At 42.6% G+C, this 12,566-nt stretch overlaps 1 protein-coding gene across 19 annotated transcripts in view; it reads right to left on the bottom strand.

Annotated features, from left to right (window-relative positions):
* The window catches only part of HIVEP1 (HIVEP zinc finger 1), a 185,935-nt gene that overhangs the window by 99,457 nt on the left and 73,912 nt on the right, over positions 1–12,566 (bottom strand). For 11 of the 19 annotated variants that reach the window (XM_073332044.1, XM_073332041.1, XM_073332033.1 and 8 more), the window contains one exon: positions 2,876–3,383. The exons of the other annotated variants lie outside the window; for them this stretch is intronic. In XM_073332044.1, coding sequence (XP_073188145.1) covers positions 2,876–2,945 — 70 coding nt within the window. In that variant the 5' untranslated portion in view covers positions 2,946–3,383. The remainder of the gene's footprint in view (positions 1–2,875; positions 3,384–12,566) is intronic. 19 annotated transcript variants of the gene reach the window in all.

The raw sequence follows: 12,566 nt of genomic DNA on the forward strand, positions 1-12,566 counted from the left end.
ATACTGTGTATACATATAAATATATAATATAGTCTTTTGTCTGGTTCAAAAAATCTCCCTGGAACCTAACCCCCCCCCCTTACATTAATTCTTAAGGGGAAATTGGATTTGCTTAACATCGTTTCACTTAAAGTTGCATTTTTCAGGAACATAACTACAATAAGCGAGGAGTTACTGTATTTCACTCATTAATAGATTTAGTGTCTGTTCAAAGAGACATAATATCAAATGTGTGGTTTGTGTCCCTGTTTAAATATTAGATTTCCCATTTATTTTATTCTGTTTAGTGATCACTTTTTCTAGGTCAATTAAAATATCCATTTTAATAACTTCTGAAGAGTAACTGCCATATTTATTCATAATTAATACTCCATGAGTAATCCCATTAAACCCAGAGTTACATATTACTCAGCATGAGTAATGATAGCCTAATTTGGCTCTACTAACAACAAACTACATAAACTTCAGTGATTAAAAATTGAAATCTCCCACTTTTAGTAGGTCATTTTAAAAGGCTTGATAGTTGTAATTTAATTGCTTTATATGTTATGGTAAGCAAAGGATTCAGAAATTACTATTGTTCCATACAAAATTTAGCATAAGCACAAAGACAGACTTGGTGACAGTTGTCAAAAACAAACCTGGACAAAAAAGGGAAAAAAAGACAAAGACACCACCCTGAGTTACCACTAGGAGTCAGCTCTGTACAGGTCAGGACTATAAGTACTTGAGTTTATTCAATATTTATAGAATACTGTATAGAAAACGAATACTTGTGGCACCTTAGAGACAAACAAATTTATTTGAGCATAAGCTTTCATGAGCTACAGCTCACTTCATCGGATGCATTCAGCTGTAGCTCACGAAAGCTTATGCTCAAATAAATTTGTTAGTCTCTAAGGTGCCACAAGTCCTCCTTTTCTTTTTGCAGATACAGACTAACACGGCTGCTACTCTGAAACCTGTATAAAAAACCTAATGTTATAGGAAGTTTTAACAATCACTTATTTTCCATGTGTGCAGGACAGAGTAATGCAATCTTCCTAGTACATTATGTATCTAAATTGTTTGCATGAAAAATGCTTCTTCTCAGATAGTTAAGTTACTGCCTGATCTGCTAAGGGAGCAGTCTTTATCAAAATATTATGAAACTGAGACAGAGTTAAACAGAAAGCAAATCACAATGCTTATTTGAACTACTCAAACACGTTGATGGATTGTAGATTAACTGTAACCACTCAGGAACAGACCTAGATGTCACTGCAGACAGCTCACAGTCAAGAACTATTAATGCACAACAGCAGTCAAAAATGTAAACAAGATGTCAGGCAGTATTAAGAAAAAGACAGACAATACTACGACAAATATTATAGTGCCATTAGTACTACGATCAGTGTAGGATACAGCAAACAAGATATAGCAAAAGTACACAAGGTCCAAAGAAGGGCAATAAAAATTGTCAAAAGTACGGAAAGGCTTCAATACGTGGGGAGACTAAACATTTCTCTAATCTTAATTTACAGAGATGTAAAAGAGTTGATATAATATAGGTATACAAAATAATAAGAGACATATAGACAGTCAACAGGAGCACTCCTGTTTACCCTCTCTTATAAGAGCAAAGACAAACCATTGGGGGAAAAAAAGACAAATTTGAAGACCAATAAATATGATCTCGAAATGTTTAATATCATGAAGTTCATCTTAGTAGTTGAGCATCTTTCAAGCTTCATTTATTTTAAAAGTATATCTTAATTCTCTTCCAACTTGTTTTAAAAATATATAATTGTTAGACCTAGCTTTTACACTGAGTTATCAGTTTTCTTTAGAATGGAATAAAGATAAATCCTTTTTTACAATACATAGTCAATCAGCTTGTGGAATTCACTACCACCTGACATTATTGAGACTGAGAACTTAGCAGGGTACAAAAAGGAACTCGGCATATATAGTTACCCTAGCTAGATTAAAAATGTTCAGGGGAGAGACTACTGAATGCCTGGGGTTAAGAAGAAATATTCTGGCCTATAGGCTGTTATTACATAATTGTCCATTATGGATGTTTTACAGCATCCCTCTGAATCATTTGGTACTAGCTAAAGTTGGAAAAAGGATTTCACATTAGATGGACCACTAGATTTTTGTTTTAAAGAAAAGAAAAGCAAAGTTTAAAATAATTTTGGTTGCTTCAGAAGCTGACATCCTTGGTTTTGCTTTATATGAGGTATCATTAGATGCACAGTGGACAAATGTCTATTACCATCTCATGGCATCCCCTCCATGAGTAGCATCAACCAAAATGAAAGCAGACAAAAAAAAAAAAGAAAAGAAAAGAAAAGAAAAACGTGGAACAGGCTCATGTTTTAAATGCAATCTGACTGAAAGAGCTGTCCTCTAATGGGGCCCCTTTTAGGGCCAGCACCAGAAACCCTAGACCTGGGACTGTTCCTCAAGATGTTGCATTTTAATACCAAGGAAATATCGACAGTGAAAAGAGCTCTCTTTCTCCACTTAGTTACAAACACTGAAACACACATTATCTTGCTTCAGGAGATGTGCAGCTTCCAGTTGCAGGCTATACCGTCATGGGTCATCACCATCACAAGCAGTTTGGAATGCCATCTTAGAGAAGGGCTGTCACCATGTCAACATCTGTAGAGCCCTCTGCGGATACAACTTTATATTCGCAGATGCGGATATCCATGGATATAAAGTGGATATCTATGAAGCTGCAGGGCTCTACCAGGAATCGCAGCAGCGAAAGCAGCAGTATGTCAGGCCACCGCTCGCAGGAGCCAGCGCCCAGCCCAGGCAGCTCCTCCGGTGTGGCTGTACCACCCCCAGCCCTGCCCACTGGGGCCAGCACTAGACTCACCAGCAGCTTTCGCTGGTCGTGCTAGTGTTCGTAAGCGGCTTGCACGCTCCCGAACAGGAGTCCCTTCCATACAGTGGTTTGCATCTCCTGCAGAGTTCTAAACATGTGGTCCAAATGACTTCATAGAATGGAAGGCAAAAAAGGTAAACAAACCTATGCTGATTAATGTCTACAACCCTTCATCAGTTAACTGGCCAAACCCAGCTCTGCCCACCCTTCTAGGATCTTCCATCTACTGTGGTGACATCAATTCCCACAATGTCCATCTGTGATATCCTGAAAACAGCGCAGACAGAGAATGATTAACGGAGCGGACTTCAGCCGCTGACCTACAACTCTTCTATGATCCAAAGCAAATGCCAAGCTTTCACAGTAGCAGATGGGTAACAGGCTCTTCATCCAACATTGTCTTTTCATCTTCCAGGCAACTGGTTCCAGTGGTCAAAAGTGGAAGATGCTTGAAGCTTTCCCAAAGTCTCAGCATGGGCTCTCTTTGATCACCACGGGCCTGTGGATATCAACAACAAAACAGCTTACAGAAGGCCCAGTGGAATTATCGGAAAGCTCAGTGGGAGGTCTTTCAAGCAGAACTAGAGATGTCAGTCAGTGAACTGGCCCTGAACTTCACATGTCCAGGCAATATTAAACAACTCCTACCAAACTTCTGCAAATTAGTTCAAGCAGCTGCTTAAAAACCTGATCCCTAGAGCACTGGTTTTCAAGCTGTGGGGCAAGGGGAACCTAAGAGGTTATCGGGGGCAAAGGGGAGTGCGAAGACCTGACTGGTTAAGAATTTTTTCTTGTTTCTTCAAAATATTGTTGATAAAATAAGAATTCCTCTCACTAGTTGAGTCTCCAGCTTCAGCTCCTGCTGTGAAGCCAGAAGAACAAGAAGAAAAGAGAGACGAGGAGTGAGGGACACAGCCTCTCCCTACGTAGGAAGTGTATGTGTGGAGGAGGGCTTTCCAGCTTACTGGCCTCTTTGAGGCATGCTCTCCCTTGAGAGCTAGTTCCTCCCTACCTGCACAGGCTCTTGTGCGTGCATGCCAGGGATCGCACCAGGGCCCAGGGCATGAGAAGGGGGGGTGCAGCCAGACTGCATTCTGATTGGGCCACCCACCTGAAGAATGTCCTAGGCAAGGCACTAGGACATCCTGGCCAGGATGGGGTCCTGGACCCCTCACATCCATGGACATATTGTCTCTTAGAAAGAGGGGGGTGCACATGAGATTCAAATCTCTCAAAGGGGCGCAGAAAAAACAAATAAACAAAAACAAAACAAAAAAACTATGGGACCTCTGCCCTAGAAGCTATCGCTGTTCCTATGTGGCCAGAGGCAATTAATCTCTACCAGGAATTAAAATCTGCTGTTACTAAGAGCAAGGAACTCAATCCATTACTCGCACAAACCAGGCATGATTGATGGAGAGAGAAAGTCACAAAGACAGACTTTACTCGTTCTAGCCAAAAAACGTAGCAGATCATCAAAAGACTTCCTGGAGATTCCAGCCTCAGCAAAAAGAGAGCTTCCAGGTCACCACAATCATCATCACACCCAGCTAGTGGCTAATGGTCACATACAGAACTTGGGTAGGTCTTTCAGCTGTGAAGATTATATAAATATGGAGTTTCTACTTCACCTAGGACCAAAAGCTGGCTGCTTTGGTTCCTCAACCAGTGTCTCCAGGATAATTGCATCCCATAAATCTGGTGCAGGGCAAAGTTCGTAGACATTCTGAAACCAGGAAAACCACTGGAAAATCTTAAGAGCTATGGAACCACCTATCTCTTTTGTGTCACATACAAGCTATGGAGAGACTGACTCTGAGGCATATCAATAAGACTATTGAATCACAACTGCCCTTCATTCAGTCTAGCTTCAGACAAGGACTGCATAACCAAGATCAAGTCATTTGCCTAACACAAGACATCGAAGATGCCTTCGAGAAGGGCAAGAAAGTTGGCGCCGTTCTGGTTGATCTGTCACATCCATAGGATACTGTTGACCAGCAAGTTGTTGCAGATTATTTCTTGGTGCGGTTCATTAAGTAAACGATAACAAATCAAAGCCTCTTTTTGAAAACTGGAGACAGTCAGCCAACTTAGGCATCTCCATAATGCAAGGATCTGTTCCACCTCTTCTCCTTTTAGACATATGCATTTATGACCTAACAACAACTAAGGCTAATAAGTACATATATGTAGATAACATATAACTTGCTGATGTGGTAAACAAATACACAATACTGAAGAGCCGCTCATCCAGAACATGAATGCTCTGGCCATTTGCCTTCGTCAGCAGAGACTTATATTATGTGAGTCTAAAACGGTGGCCACAACCTTCTATCTGAAGAACTGCCCAGACATCCAACCCATACAGGCAGTGTTAAGGATTTCACTCCCTTTCCAGCCAGCTGACACTTACTTAGGAGTGAAACTGGACTGCACTCTAACATATTGGTCCTATCTAGAATAAGTGAAGAAAAAGATCACCTCCCACATTTCCTTGATCCAGAAGCTAGCCAGGACATCCTGGGGAGCTCAGGCAAGTGTTTTACAAACCTCAATCCTAGTACTGGTGTTTGCTCCAATGGAATATTGTGGAGCAGTTTGGGACAGAAGTTGGCATAGGTGTCTCGATCTGGAACTGAATACAGCCACCCATGCCATTAGTGGTTGTCTTAGCCACACATTAACGTAAAATGTATATGTGTTGACTCATCTTCTGCAGAACTTCGATGAGATGCTGTTTCCCTTAAAACTGCAAGAGGGCTATGACAGATGAAAACAGCCTGCTGCATGCAAGGCTAACAATGGTTCCAATGGGGGCAAATAAGCAATACACACTTCCTATAAGATCTGCCCACCTCCAGAAGAAAACACCTACATTTGCAGTTCCTGCTGACTTGCCATGACTGAATTCTAAACAACCTTTTGTAACAAACATTCATGTCCAGTGCTAATGGCTTAGTGCCAACCTTGGATGAACAACAGAACATCAGGGCCAACAGCTATGTCCTCACAGAGTGGCAGAAACTCTGGGACAGAGAGACAGGTATGCAGATGAATTTCAGAATCCCTAACTCACATCACCTTTTGCAATCTGGAACGCATATCCTGGACCAGACTTAACAGGCTCCTGCTGGGAATAGCAAGAATGGCAGCCACAATGCAGATATGCTTGGCCCAGTTTTCATGGCATGACTATGCAGCAGCACTGCAGACTAACAAACAACTAGAAGTGCACAGTCAGAAGACTGCAACCCCTCGCTACCTTGATGATGCAGCAGTTAGATGGCTAAACAATCTAGATATCAACTTGTGACACACATGAAAAAAGATTACATACATAGTACTACAGTGCACCTGTACCACAGATTCAGGAACCACTTTAACCCTTTTGTGAGAAAGCATAACCAAAAAGGTTATGAGAAGGTACAGAAATTGTACTTTCACTATATGTTTTTTCTTCACAGACCCTGCAGTAATTCACAATATTGCCACCACAGATATCAAGTGAAATTGTTTAATTATGTCTAGTTTGGGGGCAAGATTGGGACCACAAGATACTACAATAACCCAACTGCCTAGTAGTGCTTCATTAAAAAAACCAAACCAAACCAAAAACTTATTCAACATTAAAAAAAAGTTTTCTGTATCATCAAAAGCAATGTAGAAGCCACCTATTGTATTGTCAAATCAAAGGATTCATTTTTGAAGTATGTTTCCAAATACAAGAGTATTAAACTATATGGGGGAAGGGCTCCCTTTTGTTATACCAAAATGTTTAGCTTATACTTCACTCAGAAATTCTACCCTATGGCTTTCTTACTTTGTTTCCCATTTATGTTATTGAGGGCACTTATCCTACCAATGGTGAACCAGGTTTTCATTTAAAAAAACAGATTTCAAAACTGCTAGCCTATTTGTCTGGGTTTTGTTATATGTAAAACATGGACCGCTATTATGTTCCATCCAAAATATATCTTAATGAGTGCAAACAATGAAAGGACTGCTGTCCAGACTGGTAGACCTAAAGGGGATTTACAATATTTATTTTGGGTTACACTTGTTCATGTGATAACAGCCACTTAATGCTGTGCCATCCCTTGCACTGTACCCATTGTTTCCTTGGTTCTGAGTAGCAGATCACTGAAATATAGAAAAAAAAGGAGTGCTTAGGGGAGCAGAAGTCTCCTATTTCAATACATGGCCCGCTCACAGGACATGAGCACATAAACAAAATCCAGGGATGGCTGGTTAACCATCAAGCAATCTTTAAAATTAAATAAAAAAGCAATATACTAAAATGCCTAGGCAAAAGAGTACTATAACAAGAACGCTGTGACTTAACTCCAAAGGCTCTTGATTTTACTGTTTTGTCTTACTCTGACCCGGCACTAAAACATTACTTAGCTCCATATCACTCTGTCTATATATATATGGGGGGGGGGGGGTTGTGTCTCTCTCACTCACTATAATAAGACTACAGCAGTTCATGATGCTTACTGCGTAAGGCTAAACCCAAGTGCAGTTTATTACCTTTTACAATCCACTTGTAGGTTTTTAACTGTAGTGATTTGGGAACAAGTTTTGCATTTTTATTACTTATAATTAAATACATACTTAGTTTCTATTACTATTGTTTTAAATGAGAAAAAAATATAATTAACTGGGATTTTAAGACTTCTCAAATTGGTACTAATCAAAAGATTGTTTTGACCTTAAAACCACATTAAAATTTAAAATTTAATATATGTGTCATTTAGAGGAAGATTTTGCTGTACATGTCAGTATACTGGATGTATTTTTGGCTTACTTTTTAAATATAGTTTTCCTTTAATTATATATGTTTTCAAACCAGTTATATAAAAATATGTAAAATTAATTCCTATTGTTAGAGACACAAAGTGGGTGAGGTAATATCTTACTAACTTCCGTTGGTAGGGTTGCCAACTTTCTTCTCACACAAAACCAAACACCCTTGCCCTGTCCCCTATCCCGCCCCTCCTGAGACTCTGCCCAGGCCCTACCCTTTCTCTGAGGCACCATCCCCACTCACTCCACCCCCCTGCCCAGCTCACTCTCACCACCCTCACTCACTCGCTATTTTCACCGGACAGGCTCAGGGGGCTGGCATGCACGAGGGGGTGAGGGCTCCGGCTGTGGCCGGAAATTAGGAGTTTAGAGTGCAGGGGGGAGCTCCAGGATGAGGCAGTGGGTTGGGATGCAAGAGGGGATGAGGGCTCTGGTTGGGGGTGTACGTTCTGGGGTGGGGCCAGGGATGAGGGGTTTGGGGTGTAGGAGGGTGCTCCAGGCTGCAACAGAGGGGTTCGAAGGGCAGGAGGAGGATCGGGGTTGGGGTACAGGCTCCAGGCAGCACTTACCTCAAGCAGCTCCCGGAAGCAACGGCATGTCCCCTTCTGGCTCCTATGTGGAGGTGCGGCCAGGAGGCTCTGCACGCTGCCTCATCTGCAAGCACCACCCCCTCAGCTCCCATTGGCCAGGAACCACGGTGGGGGAGGTGCTTGGGTTGGGGACAGCGTGAGGAGCCCCCGGCTGCCCCTATGCGTAAGGGCCGGAGAAGGGACATGCCAGCTGCTTCCCATGAGCTGCGCAGAGCCTAGCAGGGAGCCTGCCAGCCCTGCTGCGCAGCATCGCCAACCAGACACTCAACAGTCCGGTCAGCACCATAGCTGCCAGGATCCCTTTTTGACCGGATGTTCCAGTCAAAAACCGGATACCTGGTCACCCTATCCGTTGGTCAGAGAGAGAAGCACAACATTTGAGATAAACAATATGTAAAACTAAAACTGCAGATATGAAATTCAGCAAAACAATGGAATCATAACTCAATTTATTCATTTGTTTTTGACAAGCTGAGTATTTTTCTCTGGGAGGCCATTTTGCTAAATTAAGCAATGTGTTAACCTTCTTTGTTGTTCTGCAAAACCGTCCAAATTTGATATACTGAAAAATATTAAATTTTACTTTTAAATATAATTATACTGGGTGTGATGCTTAAAATAAAATTTCACTGAAGTTTCCTTTATTTATATTAAAGCTAAAAGTGATTGGTATTCTTCACATATACAACTATAGTATAAGCAAACAGTGACATCTATTTGTTAGTTGTGTGCACTGTACCATAACATACATTTGAAAATGTTACAACTGACTTAGTCTACATCTTTTCTGTAAATTTCATAACCAAGGACACTGTACGAAATGGAGTCAATAGACATTTGCATTTATGAGAATACCGATTTTTAAATGCCCTATGGATATATACAGAGAAGGCACAAGTTAAACATGACCATCATTTCCAATGTCTAAGTATTACACCAGCGGTTCTCAAACTTTAGCAACCCAACAACCCCCATTTTGACTTAAAAATTTTTGGGGACCTCCAAGCCCCGCCGCTCAGCCCTTGGCCCACCCCCTTCCCCTAGGCCACACCACTGCCCCAACCCCTGCTCCAAGGCCATGCCCCCGCTCACTCCACCCCCCCCCCCATCACATGCTCGCCTCCACCCTCACTCACTTTCACCAGGCTGGGGCCCCTAAGGGGTTGGGGTGCAGTAAATGGTATAAATTAGTTTATTACTGAACAAGTTTCACTGTCTTGCAACTTCCTAGTCAGTATTCCTCCTCCATTTTCAATAAGTGCTAGGATTTGTTGAGTTGCTGCTCTGATGATCGGGAGATTGCTGAGCAATGTTTGGTCACCGAGTTGATGGCATTAGTCATGAACTCTCACTTAACAGAGTGGGCCCCGTGCCATCTTCCACACAGGTATGGAGCAGATGCAGCTGCATGCGACTTGTGGATACCCAGCTGAATACAGTGGTGCAATGCATTACAGGAACTCTTAAGTCATCTCCAACACCCTGGCCACCTGTTCTAAGAATCGCTCCCCTGCTGATACACCGAACTGCTGCAACAGTCCACAAAGCTCAGTGAATCCAGGAAAACAGATGTTTTCCTATTCACCAAGACTTTGACAATGTCCTCCTGCAACGTCTTAAAGTCCTGCAAGCCTTTCTGGGAACATTAGTTTAGCCTCATACAACCAGGCTACGATCAGAAGGAGGCTTGGAAAGCAGATGGGGCTAAACAAGACTTAAAAAATAAGCACCTTGTGGCGGATTCCACGCAGAAGGTTCCTGGGTTTGACCTTCCACAGTCATCTTGGTCAACTCTGAACCGAATTTGAACCAACCATGGTAGATGCAGATATCTAATGCACAAATGGAAAATCAAGGACTCCCCGGTGTGCAAGTGTAGTTCCCATCGAACATATCACTACCTACTGCCCAATTTATAAATATGGAGGAGGCATTACTACAATAAATTCTGCTATTCCTGATGTAGCCATTTGGCACCGATCAACTTCAGGTGAAATTGTAGTTGCTGCTCTACACCAGCCACATGAAAGAAGTAGTAGTAAATGCTAGTAGTGCATTTTGGTTGCAACTCCCAGACCCTTGTGAGCTTAGACAGTTCCTGTGAACTTTCCTCTAGTGCAAGTCACTAAGTGAGAATCTGTTAATGGCATCTGATGGACTGGAAGTTCTATTGGCATTCTTAACTTGTAATCTTGTTGGGTCAAGGACCATCTTTTTGTTATATGCGGTACCTATCATAAGAGGGCTGTCATCCTTGGTTAGTGGCTTCTAGATGTTACTGTAATACAAACAATAATAATCTGCCTATGTAGCTACTGGACCTGCTGATTGTAACATCAGTTTGAAGTCTCTAGCTCCTTTTGGACTCCCCAGTGCTTTTGGATACTCAAATATACACTGAAAAAGGCTCACTTAGAGCTGTGCCAAAGACTGTGCTCCATTCTATCAGACATAGATATGTCTATGGTAATCCCATATACTTGTGACCTCCACGGATGCATATACAGTAACTCGTGATCTATCTATATCCAAAGCCCACTGAAGTAAGTAGAGAGAGATTCCCAGTGTTTTCAAATGGGCTTTGCATCATGCCCTATGTCTAGGAATGAATCCACACACCTTGAAAAAAACTAACTAGTATAAAATACAGCATTCCATTTACTTAGTAGCACTACCATGGTGAACATATCACCCTGGTGCTCTAAATACAGAGTTCAGTTTAATCTCTGATCTAAAATTCAAAGACTGTGATTTAGTATGCTGGATTACCCTTTGATGCAGACTTTATCATAACATTCGTATCTGTTCTTCATGGCCAAATACCATTTTGAGCTGTAGCAAAAGGCTCTTTTCTTCACTGACTCTCTCTCTTTCCAAATGGAGATATAAACAGTCCAAGAAGCTGACTTGTGAGAGAGTAGACTCAACCATGTCTCAGAGGTGCTGTCATCTTTAATCAGTGATATGGCAGCAAGGGCAGTTGTCTCCGGCACTGAAGCTTGCTAGCATATATAGCTGCATTTTTCATCAGAAGCTTGAGGACCTACCATAGGATGGAGAGATTCTCTTTGGAGGCAAGGGTGGAAACGGAGGAGGTTCTCATGAAGGCCAAGGTCACCCTTAAGTCAGCCTATAGACCTGCAAGTGAACAATCTTCCCCATGTATATATAGAGAAAGGGAAATTCACTGGCCACGAAGCCAACTTACATTTTTAATGGGATTCCAGGGTTTCCACTATACCAGACTGAAAGCATTCTTCCTCCTTTCCAGCAAAAGCCTTCCTGCACGAGAGGCTTCTGCCACCCCCCTCCTGGCCTTGAAATCTGTGAGTGGCCCTGGTTATCTTGGGCATCTGGGTACTCTGTATTAGTCAGTAAAGTTACAAAAATGGAGAAATTTCTCCTAGTCACAGCTTGCCACTTCAGGAATGCTGTTGAGTTCAGCAATATCAGGAGGAGACAGTACAGAAAATTCACTGCATCCTCAAAAGAATGCTAGTAAGATAATGACACCACACCTAAGAGGTGTCATATTATATTTTTTGTACTCCCTCATATTCAAAAGGAGAGAGAGGCTCTGTCCTAGCCAATCCTGCGCATTGGAACTCCTTAATTTTTACCGTGTGAAACCTCTTTCTCCTTTAATAGCCTTGGAGTTCAGGGTTTCTTTCCCATGTTGCTGAAGGAGAGAGAGGGGTAAGCTGGCCAGGATAGTCCCTGTTCTTTATTTCCCATACTTTCCAAATGGCTGCTTTGCTGGAGGAAAGAAAAGAGGCTAGGGAAGCTCCAATTCAAAGCTGGATAGAGCTAGACATTAAAGTACTGGCTGTCACTTTGGTAGCTACTCTCAAAATGCAGTCTGAAGAAAAGGGAGGAAAAGTGTAGAGGTGTAAAAGCAGCAGTCATTGAAGCAGTATGGTACACTGAACCTCATTTTCAAAATCACAGTGCAGTGAGCACACATGAAACAACTGTGTAGCACAGCGTTTCTCAAACTAGGGTCTGTAGACCCCTCGGGGTCCCCAAAGGTACTCCAGGGGGTTCGCGAGCCCCATTGATCAACTCCTCCCCTCTCCGTCCCTCGCTCCCAGCACCTTCTTCATGCTGGGGAAGCTGGAAGGGAGGGGAAAGAGCAGGGACCCTTCCCCCGCACCGCTCCCCAAAGCGGCCAGCACACCCATGCGGCCCGGGGGAGGGGAAAAGGTGGCCTCCGCGCGCTGCCCCCAGCCCAAATGGCGACTCTGCAGCTCCCATTGGCTGGGAACTGCAGCCAATGGGAGCTG

This window comes from Lepidochelys kempii, chromosome 2 (assembly GCF_965140265.1).
Source record: "Lepidochelys kempii isolate rLepKem1 chromosome 2, rLepKem1.hap2, whole genome shotgun sequence".
Classification (NCBI taxonomy): Eukaryota; Metazoa; Chordata; order Testudines; family Cheloniidae; genus Lepidochelys; species Lepidochelys kempii.